This window comes from Sipha flava, unplaced genomic scaffold (assembly GCF_003268045.1).
Source record: "Sipha flava isolate LNK unplaced genomic scaffold, YSA_version1 307_pilon_pilon, whole genome shotgun sequence".
Lineage (NCBI taxonomy): Eukaryota > Metazoa > Arthropoda > Insecta > Hemiptera > Aphididae > Sipha > Sipha flava.
Window position 1 is genome coordinate 385,241 of NW_020272984.1, and position 20,037 is coordinate 405,277.

General features: G+C 26.3%; 2 protein-coding genes across 2 annotated transcripts; one reads left to right on the top strand and one right to left on the bottom strand.

Moving 5' to 3' along the window:
* Positions 1–12,059: 12,059 nt before the first annotated feature.
* On the bottom strand, positions 12,060–16,037 carry LOC112686419 (multivesicular body subunit 12B). The gene is made up of 8 exons (XM_025558675.1): positions 15,829–16,037; positions 14,342–14,552; positions 14,125–14,254; positions 13,975–14,055; positions 13,698–13,900; positions 13,566–13,630; positions 13,462–13,509; positions 12,060–12,168 (listed from the first exon to the last, which is right to left on the bottom strand). Exons 1-8 carry the CDS (start codon positions 15,925–15,927, stop codon positions 12,133–12,135), a joined length of 873 nt encoding a protein of 290 aa, XP_025414460.1. The 5' UTR covers positions 15,928–16,037; the 3' UTR covers positions 12,060–12,132.
* Positions 16,038–16,167: 130 nt separating this feature from the next.
* LOC112686420 (leucine-rich repeat-containing protein 57-like) lies at positions 16,168–17,144 on the top strand. The gene has a single exon (XM_025558676.1). The coding sequence runs from the start codon at positions 16,375–16,377 to the stop codon at positions 17,089–17,091; it is 717 nt and encodes a 238-aa protein (XP_025414461.1). The 5' UTR covers positions 16,168–16,374; the 3' UTR covers positions 17,092–17,144.
* The last annotated feature ends 2,893 nt before the right edge of the window (positions 17,145–20,037 follow it).

Here is a 20,037-nt window from a genome sequence, read left to right on the forward strand (position 1 = left end):
CGAGCACGAATGCAACAACGCCGCCCGGTCTCGGCGCACCGCAAACCGGTCTCGGGTCAGACGCGGCAGTGTGAACGCCACCACCGTAATATTTCGCCGATACGGTATTATCGTACGCGCGCGCTCGCCTCCTATCTTCTGGTGCCGAATTCCGTTGCCCGGTCGTCCGTTGCGGTCGTTGCGTAGGCGCAGGGTTATACGACTGCGTACCCCGAACGCAGAACCTTGTGCGCCCGAAAATACCGAAGGAAGGAAAAGAAAAAACATCAATCAAATCGATATTCGAATATAAAATTATATGATATTGTGTTTTCGTGAGCAACAATAATTTTTTATTACATCGTTATACTCAGGGTCATGAAGTCTTTGTCATTAATTTTTTGAAATCCTGAAGACATAATTGATGATTTTAAAAACTGTCCAATGCAGAATAATGCTATGAAAAGTTATAATTTTTTTTTAAACACATTTTATTGTTTTTTATATTTTATGACCATATTCTTATTTAAACTAGGTAACAAAAACCTTATTTACACAGTTTATATGCTTTATTAAAACAGTTTTTAATGTTATAATTTTGCATTTTGTTACAACACTTTTTAATGAAAATAATATTGTTAACATGCTTATTATTTAAAAAAAATTATGATTGCTATGAAGTAACCGAGTACCTACACACAGCTCTACTTTTTTTATAGAATAAAAAGTTTAATATTTAAATAAAACCGTTTGTGAAACATTTACTTATAATTTTTTACCAGATTTTTAAACACATTAAATAACGTTCAAGGGTGTGTAATTAACTTTCTGCACATTTATCAAATTTTGAGTATAAATACTTGTCTTCATTCTTTTGTTTAAAGTTATTTTATAAATAATAAAAAATAGACAGGTTTAATAATTAAATTATTATCTTTCCCTCATATCATGTTTCTAATTAAACCACTGGTGTTGTGTGACGTATGTTTAGTGCTCAATCTTCTAGATTTAGATTATGACTAGATACAAGTGAAGCGAACGATCACACTTGCATTCTAAAATAAAATCACTAAAATTCAAGGGGTTTTAAATGTACCAACCACCGTTTAATATATATTTATTTATAATTAATTAAGTTTATAATTGATTAAAATAATTAAAAATAGTTAAAGCCTTGGTAGAAACCGGACAACGTATTATATTAAATGTATTTAATTTTAATTTTAAAAATTGCCTCTCCCTCATGTTCCCTCATCTTGGTCCAGATCCGCCCTTTCTTAGTTCTACCTAAGGTGAAATGATTCAGAAAATAGATTCTACCCAATCATGAAATTAAAAATGAATCCCAGATAGAATACCATCATTGCAGATAATCAAATCTAAATTTTACCACCAAAAGTAATAATTGCTTCTTTTACTAATGCATTTAATTTTAGAACGTTGGCGATTTTAAATGGCGTTTTCATAAAACTATATGAAATATAATTAAAAAAAAATCGCTATATATTGTAATCATATAATAAGTAATACATCTTGGTGTTTTAAACATAAAGCGTTTATTGAAACTAAGTCACAAATAGCCTATATGCCATTCGATATTGACGAATAATCGATTCTTCGTGATATACTATTATAATATTATGTTTGCTTATGCTAACTTTGAGCCTCAATCATTTCGCGGTTATTCGCATGTATTTTTAATAATATGATTACGGATTTGAGCCAAATAATTTATTATTATAATAAATTTAAATCATAGTTTATCAGCTACAAAAAAGCTGTGGGTCAGGGTCAGGTTTAGAAATTTAAGGCCCTCGAGCAACAGCAAGTAAATTGCCGCCTACATATCAGTTGGTGTATAGCCTTCTTGCTATAAACAAAATTTATTAAGTATAAAATAATAATAACGCTAATATAAGACTACGCTGGAATGCAATTACTTTCGTGATATTTTTAATAGTCCCAGATTTATCATCAAATTCATAGTAATCTATACATTCACTTTAAATTGTTACTATGCAAACGCGGTTATTGACATTTTAAACATTTTATAAGTAAAATATAATTTTTTAAGAGCAAGTCATAATATCGTTTTGAACGTATAAATATTTTTCGGCTTGACTATACAAATATACTAGTACGAAATCATCGTTTTATATCCTGTATATAATATATAGGTAAGTTCCATACCTGTAACCTGCTTTCTGTGGCACATAATGTTTAACGGTACATTTTCAATTTAAACTACTGCTGTATTAATAATATACACATATTTACAGACGCGTGTTAACTAATCCAAAACAATAGGACATACAATTTATTTTAGCACGATCCAGTATTCATATTATTTAGGTATTAATAGGTATTATATGGTAAAATTGACTGGATTAATAATTTAATAATTTATGCAGAATGAAAATAAAACAAATCTAATTTATTTTGTATATAATGATATAAATAATTATTTTCATCATTTGCATTTTAATATTTTGTACTTACAATTGTGGCTTAACATATAAATCAGTTGCGTATTTTCGGGGGGGGGGGGGGGATTCCAGTTATATAGAAAAGTTCAAAAGTTATAAATGAATTGTTATAAAGGTATAGTGTATATTGTATAAAAATTAATTATTTGAATATGTATTATATCTTTTTTTTATAATAATATAAAATCACTTATTTTTGAGAAAAATTTTAAACTCGCACTAAAAATGTGAAAATACGCTACTGTAATAAAGATACCCAATTTCAAATAATTATTAGTATAATTGATAAAATAACCAGAGTATTATCAAATTATATAATATACTGGTAAAATGATAAATAACAAAATTATTATTTTTTTATTCACAGTTCTCTTATTCAAATATTTATATTTGTTATACTTTTATTATGTTAAGACAGTTAATTGTATAATATTTGATTATTAAGCCATCCTAATAAAAAAATAAAACTTACCGAGTAATCGTCTCTCAGCATGCATAAACAGATTAAATATACAATATTTATTTTTGTGTATATTTAATATTTTAATCTACGGTATGAAATATAAGATTAATATTATACCTACCAATAAAATGAGTCATTTCAAACCTACAAATAATATTACTGAGATGGCAACATTGCATCTTTGCACACCGTAATTTAGTTTATACATATCAATACATAATTTTAAAATTAATTTCAAAACAGCATAATTAATTATTTTATAATGTTTTTAATATTTTTTTTAAAAAAAAAACTCAATTATGATTTTGTTAGAAATTGAATTGAATTGTTTTAACTAGTTTTTCGCAAACGCTTAGTAAGTTCTTTTGAAGTATTTTTTTAGACTAATTTTTATAACGTTTACAAAGGATTTCGCAAAAAAATATTTTATAGTGGCTAGTGACTCTACTAGTTATTTAGTAATTAGTTATTTGGATCTTAAAAGCATGAAAAATCGATTTGAGTGGTATGAATAATCCTTTATATAAATAACGATAAAAATGTATAACGTCCTTATACGTACGTATATAAACGTTTATTAACAATTTATTTGGTATTATTTATGCACAAATTCTAGTGTCTTTTTTTGATCTCAATACTCTTTAACTTTAAATATTTTTGCATTTTCGTCAAAAATGACTTAACTGTCTATATATCTAAAATTATAATTGTTATAAATAGTTATGGGAACACTATTAAAATATTCATGGTCTCAAGAGATGTGGATAATTGAAGGTGCTACATAATTGACGTACCTATTATGATACATTTTTATTATTAGGCTCAACGATACTAATAATTCAAGAAAAAAATTTAATAAGTGGCTTACTTTTATTGATTACAAATTAATAAATAAATGAATAAATGTGTAGCATCTACATAAATAAAAAAATAATAATAATTATAAATTATTTATTTATACATTTATTTACGAGTATTGATTATCTATTTACTAATTATTGTTTTATTTTATTATTTTATAAACTATTATTATTATTATTTTTATAAATTATTATTAACTACTATTATTATGTATTGACAGAATCAAATATAGTATAAGAATATTTGAATGAGGTCAAGAGGTACAACCTACAGTGTTCATAGTGAAGGGGTTAAGATATGGATGGAAGCAAATATAATATTTTTTATTTTTATTTATAATACAGTTATTTGATAATTTTTAGTAAAACTTAAGATTTATCAATAAAAATATAAATAATAAATGGACAGTGTAATGTTATATTAAACTTTAAGAATATAATTTAAGATTGATCGTACATTTCAATATTTCTATAAAAATAATGAACAAAATTCAAAATCAATTTTTTTTTTTTTTTATTTATTTTATATTTATTATCACTGATGGTGGTCCTGGGTTTTTGGTTCGCAGGAACCTACAACTACGGACCGTATATTAGCTCTGAGAGCTAATCACGGGCCGCAGAGATTCGACAAGGACCAAGACACTGGACCGTCGGAGGAACAACCAGCCCCGAGATATCATGTCGCTCTGCGATGATGGATCCATACCATTTTAACGTGGGTGTCATGTCCCGTCGTTTACTTTGGTCAGATCGAGAGCTAACATATTCTCCATGTGTCAGTTTATAGTTACGGACAGCCTTCGGTGTTTTTTACTTCAACTGGTAAAGCAGCAAAGTTCCAAGGAGATTTACTACTGTTTGAACCACATAACGTCCACTTCCCACTGCTCCCAGCAGGGCAGTTGAGATAAATCAAAGGCCCCAGGGACAAATTAATCCAGACCCTTCTCACACAACGTATTAAACTTACCATTGCATCCAGTGTCTTCTTTTAAAATGTATATATCAAAGAGATAATGTAATCGCAGTTATGATTATTCCACAGACTAAATGAAAATAATTATTTATAGCCCATGGGTCTTTCTTGAAAATGTTATTTGTCAACGTTTTATCAATATTGTAATGTTCACTTTATTGTCAAATCGTTATAACCAGGGCTCGAGACTTATAGCACTAATAAATCATGAAATATGCGCTATTATATGCACCGAAAAATGTAAAATATGCGCTATAATATGCACTAAAAATATGAAAATATGCTTTAAAAACTATTTATTTAAAATTTTTATTTAGACATTTATGAATTTATAATTATTAAAATTTAAAGAAAAATTTTTATATAATTTTACAGTTATAATTTTTTACAAATAATGACTAAAAACTCTTTCCTGTTCTCATTAATTTATATGTGTCGAATTTTGCCAATCTGTAAAATATAATTATTTCAAATCAATAAATCATTAAAAAGTAACTTACAGTTTGTACCTTCATAATTGCACTGTATTATTATGTGTTTCCGAATATTTTCAAACTTGTAAGATCTGTTATTACTTAATAATGTTTTGTGCAACAAAAACATTAAGATAAAAGATACGATAAACACAATATTGACTTGCATTGGGATATTTTAGGAATATTTTTTTCAATCGACAATGAGTTTTATAACGTCCCAAAACTGTTGATCACTGATGAGTGGTCGAAATATGTATTTTTGCAGGACTGAGTTTTCAATTTTTACATTAATTAGCAATAAATAGCAAAATAGTCGAAAAAATAGTAAAACCTCTAGAATATGCAAAAATATGCACTAAAAACTTTTAGTATTGAGTTCATTTTTGTCTGAAATGGATTTATTGCTTACTCTGCTATCTTTTCATAAACTACAAAAAAATATGCAAATGCTACAAGTCTCGAGCCATGGTTATAACTATACAGTGCATACGTTATAATTATTTGGGTAGGTTAATAGCACGATTCATCCATAAATAGCTCGACACCATGACCGAGACGTAGTGTACTCAGTCAGGCCCCGGGCCTTTTTTGAAGTTTGGACCCTTGGGCTACAGCCTAAGTTGCCCCCCCCCCCTTTTCGTTGGGCCTGCGTGGGGGATTCAAGCATTTGTCTATTAACAATTTTACTCCCGTAACAGCCGCCACGAAGCATAAGTCCTTCGGCGGGTATCCGATCAGGACTTTCGTGGTGCATTGTCAAAGAGAATCCCCATATACAGCTCGTGGTACCATTTTCTCCCCCAATTAGGTGAGAACATAACAGAGGCGTATTTAGACTTACTTCTAAAGGGGGGGGGGGACTCAACTTTTTTCTTTAATTCAGACTCAAAATTTACAATTATAATTTTTGATAATATTTAAATCAGATGAATCCTTAATATTTGTGTTTGTTTTTAATCTAATGCTGGATTCACTTAGAATCAACTTTTAAGTAGTTATTTTTTAACACTTGTCTGTATTTTAAAAATTACGCTTGTATTTTATTTGATTTTTCATTAAGTAATCGACGAACAGCATGGTTTTCGCCCTGGCCGTTCCGCAGTTACCTGCAATCTTGTATTTTCTAATTATATATTCAGTGCCTTTAATATGAATTCTCAAGTCGATGTAGTTTACACTGATTTTGCTAAAGCGTTCGATAGGGTTGACCATTCAATTTTGGGGAAAGTACTCGAGAACTCAGGATTTGGTGAGCCTTTATTGTCTTGGTTCAACTCATATCTTAGTAACCGAAAGCAATTTGTCAAGGTATTTGGGATAAAATCTGATATAACTAATGTACCATCAGGTGTACCTCAGGGAGGTCATTTGTCACCTATGCTATTTGCGTTATTCATTAATAATATAAAACACGTTATTCATAACAGCAAATTTCTTCTGTTTGCCGACGATCTGAAACTATTTTTAAAGATAGATTCGATTAACGATTGTCTGCTTCTACAAGAAGATCTTAATGCAGTAGTTAACTGGGCTACTAACATGGGCCTTGAGTTTAATGTCGTCAAATGTCACTCGATGTCATTCTATAGGACACGCACTCCTATCACATTCACCTACTTTATGAACGATTTTCCTCTGATACATTCAGATAATACTGTCACAGATTTAGGAATTGTATTTGATCGTGAGTTAAATTTTCATTCGCACATAGAAAATTTTTGCTGTAAAGCTCTAAAAATTCTTGGGTTTCTTAGACGTATATGTAGTGAATTCAAGTTAATGACTCCTTTAAAATTATTGTACTGTGCATATGTTAGGTCAGTGTTAGAGTATGGCGCTATCATATGGGATCCACACACGGTGAGTAATAAAAGTGCACTTGAAAGAGTTCAGAGGAAATTTTTAAACTACGCTGGTTTTATCCTAAAAATTAATCATCCTCCTCATGAGTATGGTCCTGTATCGACTAAGCTTGGCCTGAGTTCTTTAGCTGACAGGAGAACATTGGCCAATTTGAGATTTTTATCAAAATTATTAGATGGCTTAATTGATGCTCCAGAGATTCTTTCACTGATCAACTTTAAAATTCCCTCATTTAATGCCCGCCAAACATACCTTTTTTTTGTGCCTAGATGTACCACTAACTATGCGAGTAATCAACCAATTATTAGAATGATGGATATTGCTAATAAGGACCCATCACACTTATCGTATTTTTTATAACTTTCTGTGAATTATGTATCTATTAAAAAAAATTATGTTATTGATTTATTACGCAAACTTGCCTACTATGTATTATTAAACATGTTCTATTATTATGTACTACTATCATATTTGTATGTTTAATCAAACTGGGCTCCAGCCCGTTCTGTACAAAATAAATAAATAAATAAATAAGTATGGACCCGAAAAAAGCCTAATTCAGTATTCACAGCCACGCGTAATTTGATTTCGTTCTAAAATGATCCACATTAAAAAAATTTGAAATGTGTATCTCACATATAATCGATTTCTTAAATACAGATCCAGGGGAGGGGTGATCGCCCCTGGAATATAATCGGTGAGATGTTTCGGTTATGAGGTGTCATCAACTTTTATGTTTCAGCCACCCACCTACCTGGATTCACAAGTGTTTCTATGTTAAGTTCGTATGCTATGGGGCTATAATCATGAGGTGCATGTTCAATATGGAGAATAAAACCAGTAAAACTAAGAGATTTCCGTTGTACCATTTCAATTCGTCGAGTGTGACAAGAGGTATGTGGATCCCACAGAACAGCGCCGTATTCTAAAAACTGTCGTACGAGTGCATAGTATAGGGTTTTTAAAGATAAACCAAGTATAAAATCCTGGGTTAGTCTTTTTATAAATCCAAGCATTCTGTATGCTTTACTACATGTCATATCTATATGAGGTCCAGAGATGAGGCAAATATTAAACTTAAAACCCAAGTCAACAATAGTTTCAACACGTGAGATAGTTGAGTCAGATAGTTCATTGGGCCATTTTATAGAAGAGCTTTTCCTAGAGAATGTCATTGTATGACATTTATCAAAATTAAGTGTCGGGCCTAATGACTGAGACCACTCAAAAAAATTATCAAAGTCACTTTAAATAAAAATGTAAAAATTATAATATGATCAAGTTCTGGTCTGAAGTGTTGATAGGGAAATTGTTAATACATTCAATGAAATCCTTGGATCCAGGCAATTATTTTCAAATTAAAGTAGTACATATACCGCCAATTTATTATTATAGGGACTGAAATAAAATAGTAATGATCAGTAAAGAAATTACAAGGACGTTGAAGTGCAAGTTTGGTGACTAACATTGACACATTAGATCATAGAAGTATATGATTTTTTACTAATATAATAAATATTTTCAATATCTTTTACTAGAAATTAGAAAAAATTACACTGATTTAAGAACAGTGTACCAATTCAGAATTATCAAAACAACCATTACTTCCAAAGTAATAATATAAAATGAGGTCTGTAGACTTACACATATTTTTAATATAATTTATTTGGTTATTAATTATAATTGTAAAGTGGTATTATGAGTGATTACTGATTAGGTTTACTGTATATATTAAGTATTGTACAATACTTGTACCAGGTAAATCATCCAGAGTAATTGCAGAGTCACAAATTATATTGAAGTATATCAACATATAAAGAAAATTACATAATATGAATGAAATATAGGTAAATCTGAATTATCAATATGGGGTGTCATTGTCAGATAAGATAAAGCAGCCCTGTGTTTAAACATGCAGTCACTGTTTTGAACCTGATCACTAGTTGGTTTTATTTTCCAAGCAGAATGACTACCCAAGAGAAAAACCCACCACTGTCACCTTATATATTCAATCTAATATATTCCACACTACCTATCTAAAAAACGAAAATAGCTTAGTTACCTTAATGGCCTTAAAGAAAAAAAAACAATTTATTATAACTTTTTATTTAATTTGTATAGGTAGAATAAATGTTACAAAAAAAAAAAAAACACATGATAGTTTTCAATACTTATAACAATGTATAGTTTGCCTATTTCTAAAAATATTAGGTATATATAAATATATAAATATAAAACATATTTACTGATTTATACATTATTTCAATGTTTATTATTCTGAATTAAGTCTCATATTGAGCAAATATGGATCCCGAGAGATACTAGTATGGCAATACTATATATAAACTAGTTATATCATGGAGGCAGTAAATGTTTTTACATACAAGGAAACATTTTATAGTTACAATTATGGCAACAAAATACTTTTGTTTTTATCCAAAACTAACATAGCAATAAGTAGTTGAATTAGAACATTTTGTAAATATGCTAGAATTTTCTTTTAAGAATACAATTTAATGATTTATACAGAACAGAATAACATTGTAATACACCTATATTTTTTGTAATAGTTTATAACAAACCAATTTTTAATGAGACAAATAAATTTTAATAAGTAATTGACATAATTTAAAAACTAAATTTATTTAAAACTAATACATAATATTTAAAATTATTTTTTTAGTACAATACTGTAGCTAGCTAAAATAGATTATTGAAAGTTAATTGTTTAATAAGTGCTAGAATGCTAGAATGTGTATTATTTATTGAATATTAATAAAATTTAAAAAATAAATACTTATTTATATATAGTACAATCTGTATTTATTATTAACGAAACATTATATTTGACGCATTAAAGTTAATTCAGTAGTAATTATTATCTTAATTAAATATTTACACATAAAAAATACAATTGGTTATATCAATTAATTCATTAACTAAAGAGTATTAAAATAAATTAGCTTACAATCCACTTTAAAATATGCATGATTCATAATAGATAAATTGGGTGTCTTAAGTTCTATTTTTAGTAAATGAAAGATTTAAATTATAAAATTAAACATAAAATACAAGTATTGAAGCATTCTATGTAGTGAAAAAGTTTTAAGTAGTAAGTACTAAAATCAAAAGTGTGTTCAATTATCTTGTTTTAAAAATAAATTTGAGTAAAGCAATTTGGAACACTTTGTTTATAAACAATGTTCAAGTACAATATACTCATAATTATATAATTTTTATACAAATAAAATTTAAAACTTAAATAATTTTAAATATCAATATTAGTATTTATTAAATATTAATTATTAGTATTAAGTATTGATACAACATTGCTGTTAAATAATAATAATTTAAACTAAATATATTAAAATGCTATAATTCCAAAAATGATAAGTATCATAATTAATGTAAAATTTAAATTGTGATGTTGGTATTTATAGCAAAATTTCAGAAAAATTAAGTATGAATTATTTTGAACTATATTTATTTAATTTGTACCATACCAAATTAAAAAGATACAAAATATTATTAAATTTAAATTATGAGTATCAGCATATGGCATGATTTAAGTGATAAAATTATTCATGTCAATTACATACTTATAGTATAAACTGTATGATATTATATAGATGGAAAAATAATTTACATAGTAACAAGTTTAATTAAAAAAAGAAATAGTAATATATTTAATTAATATATTAATATTTATTGATCATTTTAATTAATACTAAATTATCTAATATACCCTGTATATTTACTAATAAATACCTATAGATTAAATAATTTATATTAATGATAAAGTGACTTCTATTTTAACTATTCAATGTATGAAATAATAAACAAGATATTTTATACACACAAGGTATATAGTATAAAAAGAAATAAATAGCTTTTAACTATTATTAAGTAATTAATCATTAACAGCAGCACCAATACATAAAATATATGTATGCATTCATTATACAAATTATGGAGATTTCTAATTTTTAATAGTAATGAAAAATAGCTATAAATAATGAAACAATTTTTAAACAACTTTGGATAAGGATCTATTATCCATTAAAGGCATGAAAAATAATAACTAAAATGTAATATAAATTAGGTAATAGAATTAATTTTTATTAATTCTAAGTTTAATTTGTCACCAATAATATTTATAAACATTCTAGTAAGTAACCAAATTTCGTCAAATGTCAGAAAAAAAAAATGATGGCAAAGTCCAGAGGTAAGCAGATTAATATTTGGAAAAAATAAATATAAACATATAAAGTATTTAGTACAATTTTTTTTAATATAAATATCAATTTATATTAGGTATTTTGAATTTGTATGGTATTTTTAATTAACATAATAATTTGTATAACTTACAACATTGTTCTAAGTTCAATTAGAGTAAAAAAAAATTATTTAAAAAATCTAAATGAACACTGTAAATAAAAAGATTACTACTAAATCAAAATTAGTAGAACACAGAAGAAAAACAAAAAATGTTTAAAAATTTAAACTTTGAATAAAATAACTCCGGAGTAAACTACTTTGTTTGGGGATCTCAGAGAATATTTTTTTGAAATATTAATATTGATTTGGATTTATTATTAATTATTTTTGATACATTTTGTCATGATAATTTGATCAAAAATAAAAAAAAAAATTTTAAATAATACAATTGGTAATAATAATTAACAACTAATAATAACGAAAACTATTTTTTATTTAAAATAATAAAATTATAAATACTATTTCATCATCAAAGAAATGTAAAATTCTTCTAAATTTTATTATTTTATAATTTTTTTCACACTTTTTAATAGATAATATTTAAAATTTAGGAAGATAAAAAAATTAATAACATAAATAATAGTTAATAGAAATTACAAGTTCAATTAAACCTATAGTAGGACTTGGATGAAGAAACTTACAAGTTGCAAATTTTGCAAAAAATAGAACAATACATAACATACAATGATGTATTTTTGAGGTATATTAATTGAAGATACAGACTTACAATTTGTATAATAATTAAAAATCACACTTGACGTTCTTGTTCAAAACTGTAGTTATACTGTAACATAGTTAAAGAATTTATATTATAATTTTTAAAGAAAAAATAAAGGGTGTAGTTTTTATTTTTAAATATGTTTAATATAGAAGAACAAACATTTTTAATAAAGTAGGTTGAACTTCTAATGTTCTAAATTTCATAAAAAAAAGCATCTAAAATACTGAAAAATGTCAAGGGCTTATAAACAGCACAAACTTCATTAAAATAATTTGAAACTATGAAAAAAGTATTTAACAAAATAATTAATATAATTTATTAATATATCTACTTTTGTCAATTTTTCATTTTGTTATGTTTATATATTAATTTTGTGACTTTCCAAGAATTTTTTCTTTTGAATTAGAGAAAATCATATAAAAAATATTCAATTAAATTTTCAAACCTAGAGAACAAAAATTGAACCTTTTTATTAATATTTAACTGCAAAATATGAAGCAAATTTTTTTAAATTTTTTAATTTTGTTAAAATTTAAAATTTAAAAACTTGTAAAATGGTTTAAAAAAAATATATATATATATATAATTATATATGAGAAACTTTGTATTTAAATTTTCAAGACTTTTAGTCCAAACAATAAAAAAAGTTAAGAAAACATGAAAATTTCAATTTTTAATATATAGCTCAAATTTTTTTTGAACTTTTTTTTTTTGTTGCTATATATCTTAATAAGAACTAACAAAAAATTTAAAATAATAATTATTGCGATATGACATTTTCACTGAATGCTTGTATCACCAGTTACTAGAAAAAGTATAATTTTTTTTTTAATTTAACTTATACTTTTTCCAGTAAACGGTAATACAAGCATTCAGTGAAAATGTCATGTCCCAATAATTATTATTTTAAATTGTTTGTTAGTTCTTATTAAGATATATAGCAACTATAGCCATTATTAAGAAAACTGTTGGGAAATTCATAAAATTACCCTTCTCAAAGTAACAACTAGACATTTCTATTAGAAATATTTTATTTTATTATTGTGATGATTTAAGTACCTTTCTGGTTGAAATTTACACACACACACACACATACACAACATATTATTATTGGTTATAGAATTATTCTATTATCAATGATAATACACTAATTGTTTGACTCATATGATTTATCATACATTTTCAAAAATCAAAATCTTGAATTTATATATAATAAGTACTAAAATTAATGGTTTTTAGCTTTAAATATTAGTTTAGAAATATTATACAATATTATTTAAAAATTAGAATAGTAATAATATAAATTATAAAAAATGTTGAAAACATTAATGCTAATATATATAATCTTATACATACCTCTAAATCAAGGTCTTCAAGGGTTTTTTTTTTAATTTCTGGTATATCCTATAAAACAAAATTTTATTAACTGTAATAATATGAACTACTATTTTATAAATTACCTTTAATATTGACTTATTTTCCATTACAATATTTTGATTTAATATGAATGGAATACCTTCTAAACCTAAAGAATAAAATTTTAAATTACAATAAAAATAAATTTATATTCGCAAAATAAAGCCTAATTTTACTTTGATAAGAATTTATAGTAGAATAGTTAGAAGTTGAATACGATGGAGGTAATTTTGGAGCTGGACGAGTTGGTTTTAATGATACAAGTCGATCATAATCATGGCACAATGCATTAGTACTTGAATCTAAACTAGGAAGTGAACCTTTAAGTCCATTACAGTTTGGAAAATTGTCTGTAGGCAATGGTGGTGTTGGTGCTATGCTATAATATAAAACATATTATTTAAATAAATGCATGTTGTGTATATTACTGAGCTAAATAATATAATAACATACCTATATGTTAATGGTGGTATAGGCCCATTAGCTGGAGATTGAGCGCTGGTTTTATAACAAAGTGTTAAACCATTTAAATCCCTAAAATTAGTTTATATTTAAACACCAATTGTTTATGAAGGTAATTAATTAAATAGTAACAAGTCATACCCAACTAAATTAAAACCACTAGGAGCTTTTTTTGATCGGCTCAATAATATAATATCAGTTATTGCATATGGAGCTTGACTTTTCCTAGTTAATTTATAACACAGTTGACGTTTTCTCCAGGCTTTTTGATCTTAAAATAGTATTAATATTACATGAATATTTTTAATTAAATTTATTATAATTAGAAAGCTAAATAGTTTTATGATATTTTGAATACCACTGTCAATAGTTTTGGATATTAAACAATAACCATCTGGAGGGCCATCTTTTTCATTTATTATATCTATATTTACTACAATATAATCTGAGATTCCTTCTGTTTTAGACAAACATAAATATCTTCCAATTTTTTTTCCCATAAACACAGACTCTTTCCATGTCAGGGAATGTAAGTCAGCATCTGAATCTTGATCATGTGTTTTTGATATCTAAACACAGATAATAAAATGTTATGCTAAAATTAACTAATTTAAAGCATACACTTATCCTTTGGAGGAAGTTTACATATGGAACAGTATTTGATTATATTTTAACTAATTTGGTAAGTCTTGAACATAATATGATTATGATCAATGACCGGAACATAATAAAAAAGTAATGCTTCTATACACAGAGCCAAATTAATAAGGACCAGCCTATGTATGTTTGGACATTTTTTTGGTGTATAATAAAGATATAAAAAAAAGCATATTTTACTCTAAATATTATAATTTATACTCCTACTATTTAATATTTTCTAATCATTGTGTACTCTTAAATTAATAATTTACAATTTTATTTATAACAACTAACTGTTTACCTGTGTATATCATTAATTAAATAATTAATAAAGAAATGTATATAAAAAAAACAACAAATTCTTTAGATTTTATAATATAGAAATTTAAATATTTAAATATATAATACTATTATATTATTTAAATATTTGTTTATAAATATCTTAAATTAGTTATCTTAAATGTCTACATTATAAAATCTAAAGAATATATGGTTTTTTATGTACATTTCTTTATTAATTATTTAATTAATGATATACACAGGTAAACAGGTAGTTATTATAAATAAAATTGTTAATTTTTATATAATATATATTGTTAACATTATATTAAGAAGCCTAAAATATGTAAAGCTTTATACAATTTTAATAATGCTTTGCCTATCCGTGTATTAACATACAAAAAAAAACTATAGTTCCATCAATTTTTAATGCATTCAATGACTTAAGCTTCTGCAGGTTAAAAATTAATTTCATAAAATTTATAAATGTCTTATAGATTACAAAGAAAAACCTGATAAGTAATAATTATTGTAATGACTAATCAATGATAAGTAACCATCACGTGATTCAATGTAAATACCATATGGTGTATTAATAATCTTGAGCAATCAATTAAAATGCACAAATGTTTTTTTTCTTTCAAAATTTTTTTTAATATCAGAACATTATTTTAGGAATGGAAAAATAACCAAATAAATGTATCAAAAATACATATTTGATGGATAGTTTTAAAAACCGAGTTGCCAGTTTACATTCAGTAAATTATATATAAATATAATATTAATATTCAATCATTATTGTATTTTTGTTCTCCATTAAAACTATGGAAATTTAATCAATGCCCAATAATAAAATTCGCTAACGGTTAACATTATAATTATAGCACCAAGAAAAAACGAATAACATGAGTCAAAATAATAACTCACCGGAGTGTATCCTGCGGGACATTTTGATAAGTCTTCGACAATACATAATCCCGATATTGGTTTATTGTCTGGCAATGATTTGAACACTTGTTTGATCATTTTGTTGGTAAGAAACTCTGTGAGAAAATCACATGAAGACCGACATATAGGCAACAGTAGTTTATTCAACTATAAATTATGTAAATAAATCGTACATAAAGGAACGGAAGAAAAGTGTGAGAAAAAAATTGTAAACAATAAAAATGTGCTGGGTGGGGGAGAACATATGATAACATGCAACGAATATAGATAACCCCAAATTAGAATCCACAAATAGTACCACCACATTATAACAGTACGGTATGGCAATTGGTATAAAATTATAAATAAAAATTCTTGATAAAAATATATCACTTATCAGTATATTAATTTACTATTTAATATCTATACGTTTAGGATGGACTTGAGTACTTAAGTTCGAATTATATTTGATTTGAAATTACGACGCATAGCACAGCCGATCGTTTGTAGTGTCTCATACGATGAAAAGTGTATGAAATATTAACTATGGGAAACGCGTCAAGTTTGAAGAACCATGTGGAAACTTCCAAAAAAACGGGAGTATTAAATTTATCGGATAGTCATCTAAAACAATATCCAGATTCAATCGACGTGCTTCACCTTTCCTTAAGAACTTTGGATTTGTCTAAAAACAAATTGAAAATATTACCAAAATCTGTTGGTCAGTTCAAAGAGTTAAAAATTCTTAACGTTAGCAATAATTTGTTAGAAAATCTGCCTGAAGAAATAAACGGGCTGTCAAAGCTTGAAACATTACAGGTAAATTGCAATTTATTAAAATCATTACCTCCATTGAATAATTTAATGTTTCTTAAACGTGCTTCATTTGGAGACAATCAACTTAGTGTATTTCCAGAATTTCTGTGTGAATTGAAACACTTGGAAGCATTGGATTTATCTAAAAACAACATCACTCAATTGCCAGAACTGATTAAGCAGTCAAGATTAGTTGAATTAAATCTTAATCAAAATCAAATAAGAAAATTGCCAGCTGGTTTAGCAGAATGCTCTAGATTAAAGACTTTACGTTTAGAAGAAAATTGTTTAGAATTAGTCGATATACCGAAAGAATTATTAACATCGTCCAAAGTTTCATTATTATGTGTTGAAGGAAATTTATTTGACATGAAATCATTATTGGCATTGGAAGAATATAGTACATACATGACTAGGTATACTGAAGTAAAAAAAAAAATGTTTTAATTTAATTTCCTATTTTTATATTATTTATTATACTTTAATTCCATTACTTTTTATTATCTGCTTTTTGTTATTCTATTTTATTCATGTACATTATAAATTATGTATAATATATATTTTTAAAAAGTTTGAACAAGAAAAATAGAAGCATGTTGGGCATATATCTTAATTTGCTCATAGTGGTATGACTCACAAGTCAGTATTTTATTGTTATTAATTTATTCAATATATTTTCTAAAAAAAATGATGTGTTACAAAATTTATACTTGTGCACTGAATTTATATTAAAACTATCACTGATGTATAACATAATTCACATAAGAGTAAAATGTCATGATTTAATTAATTATGGATATCTACATTTATTTGATTTTTTTTTTAAGTCTAAGTTTAAAATCTTATAAAATTCTTGCCCCTGATTGTAAATTATTTTTATATTTAAAATTATATTATATACATTTATGACATTCCAATTTCACTTTATTTATTATATACAGTTTAACTATACATGTTCTTAAATTACAAAAAAAAAAGAAGAAATTACTATGTGTTTGAAATTTCTTTAATTCAAAAATTATAAATATTTTTACAGAAGTATGAAAATTGTCTACTCTTTTTTTAAATAGTATTTACCTTAAATTATCAACACTACAAATTCTATCTACTGTACATATTTTATAATTTTATAAAGCGTATTCATAAAAAATGTTATATCATTATCAAACTATACTAATTATTGATTGTATTTATGTAAATTGATGATAACAAAAGTGTCTTAGCCAAATGCTAAAAGTGACAGAGTTGAATATCTCCATCTTTGAAAGTTTATGGAGCTTAAAAGAACAAGTGTTGATATAAACGTCTCAACTATTTCCAGGGCCAGTCCAAGCCAAAATAGTGCACTAGGCAAAATCAAATTTTACCACTGTTAAAAAAAAATTGAGCTTTCAAGTTCAACTTTAACTTATCCCCTTTTATTTTAATTTTTTTTTTATTTTAAAGAAATAAAAAGTAGTGTTGGGAATATCGGAATATTTTTATATTTTTTTTATTTTAATGTTAAATTTGTATACTTATACAATTTATTAAAAATTCATTAGGTATATACATTTGGATTTTAGGAATTCATATACCTAATCAAATATTTATTGCTTTTAAAATATTTTGCACTTTTAATGTTATAAATAATTAAGCCTATGTCATCATCTTAAATTACTTCTTTATTATACTATAGATATTTATATTATGTTAAGGGCACAGGTATATTTGTTTAAAACGAAGTAAAATAATTATGTAAATCAAAATATTAATTATCTTTTATTTTATCTGGATAGGAATATAAATTTTATTTATTTTGTATAAATACTTTAGTTATCAACTGTTTATTTATCTGGATATTTTTTTTATGTGTATAATCTTAATCTTTATTCTTTATATTATACTATTAAAACGTGAGGCGATTTCTTATGACAGTTATATCTGAAGTTCTATTAGATCGACTTTTCATGATTTATTTTCTAACGCAAGTATTCGGTATGCAGATGAGCCACCAAAAGAGAAAAGTCCAAAAAATTAATTATTTAAATAGTTATTAGAAGTATTAAATTTGCCATATTGTTACATGGCGGCATTTATTGACGACGCCGGTTGCCACCGGTATAATCTCCCACTACTACGTCTACTGCAGTATTGTTAAGTCGTCATTAGTGGCAATGTACATTTATTATATTTCATACATGCCTCATTCAGAAACTAGCCAAGTATTAAACAATACAAATAAAAGAGGAGTGTAGCTCTTCAATGTAGGAGTGCAGTGAGGTTATAAATTAAAAAATACCAGACTTTGTCACAATGTAGATTTTATTACTTTGATAGGCCGACTTTTTTGGGAGGGAGTTTGGAACTTGGCCTTTTTTCACCGATAGGTTTTTTTTGGGAATATAATTTATTTTTGCGGGCTTCGGCATCGTGGACGACATGTTATTATTTTTTTTTTTTTAAATTTTTAAATTTATTTTTTATAAGTCGTAGATTTTCTCTTGTAAGACCATTTGGGTTTCTGTTGAGGAACTGAAAAATTGGACTCTTGAGCGTTGTCAATACCAGGCAATGATAGCCAAGTACGGTCTTTTATTTTTCGTCGTTGCTACTTTTTAGATAAAATGTCTGTTAAGTCTGGCCTATACAAATTTCTTAGACGGTTATATTCAACAATGACACTATCCTTGGCTTTCACCTGACAGGGATCAAAATTAATTAAGTGAACTTCTGGAGGCTCGTCGCCCTGGAGAGGGCCACGTATGCTTTACCACACGAGAATGTTGACTTGCCAACATCTAACAAAGCATTTGGCAAACTTAATCCCTGACTTATGGATGGTAATGGCATAAGTTAAGCAAATGGGGAATTGATGTCGGTGCACATAAGCTCAGCTGATGATTTCGAACTTGGTCGGAATCCGTTCTAAGTCATAGATTAATCAATAGATAGTCTTACACAGGGCCGGATCTAGGAGGAGGGGAAGTCGGGGATTTATCCCCGGGCGTAACATTTTAGAGGCTGTAATTTTCGTAATTATTAACAACTAATTTGATATTTTTAACTTCGTTAAATACTGATATTAGGTTAAAACTCAAGTACGATTGTATATCGATTATAAGAACACAATTTATTTGAGTATTTGTTTATTAGTCTATGGATAGGGCGTAATTTTAACATTTTATCCGGGCGTAAAAATTCCTAGTTCCATCTCTGGTCTTACACATCGGCGCAATTTAGGGGCGGGGGCTTGGGTGTGCTTAGCATCCTCATTTTAGAAATTAGCATCCCCAAATGTGTTCATGTTAATTTAAATTTAAATACTCATTACTCATTATGTATGGAAAAACAATAGTTTTTGAGTTTTTTTGTATAAATATATAAATTTTTATACAGTACGAAAATATTTCA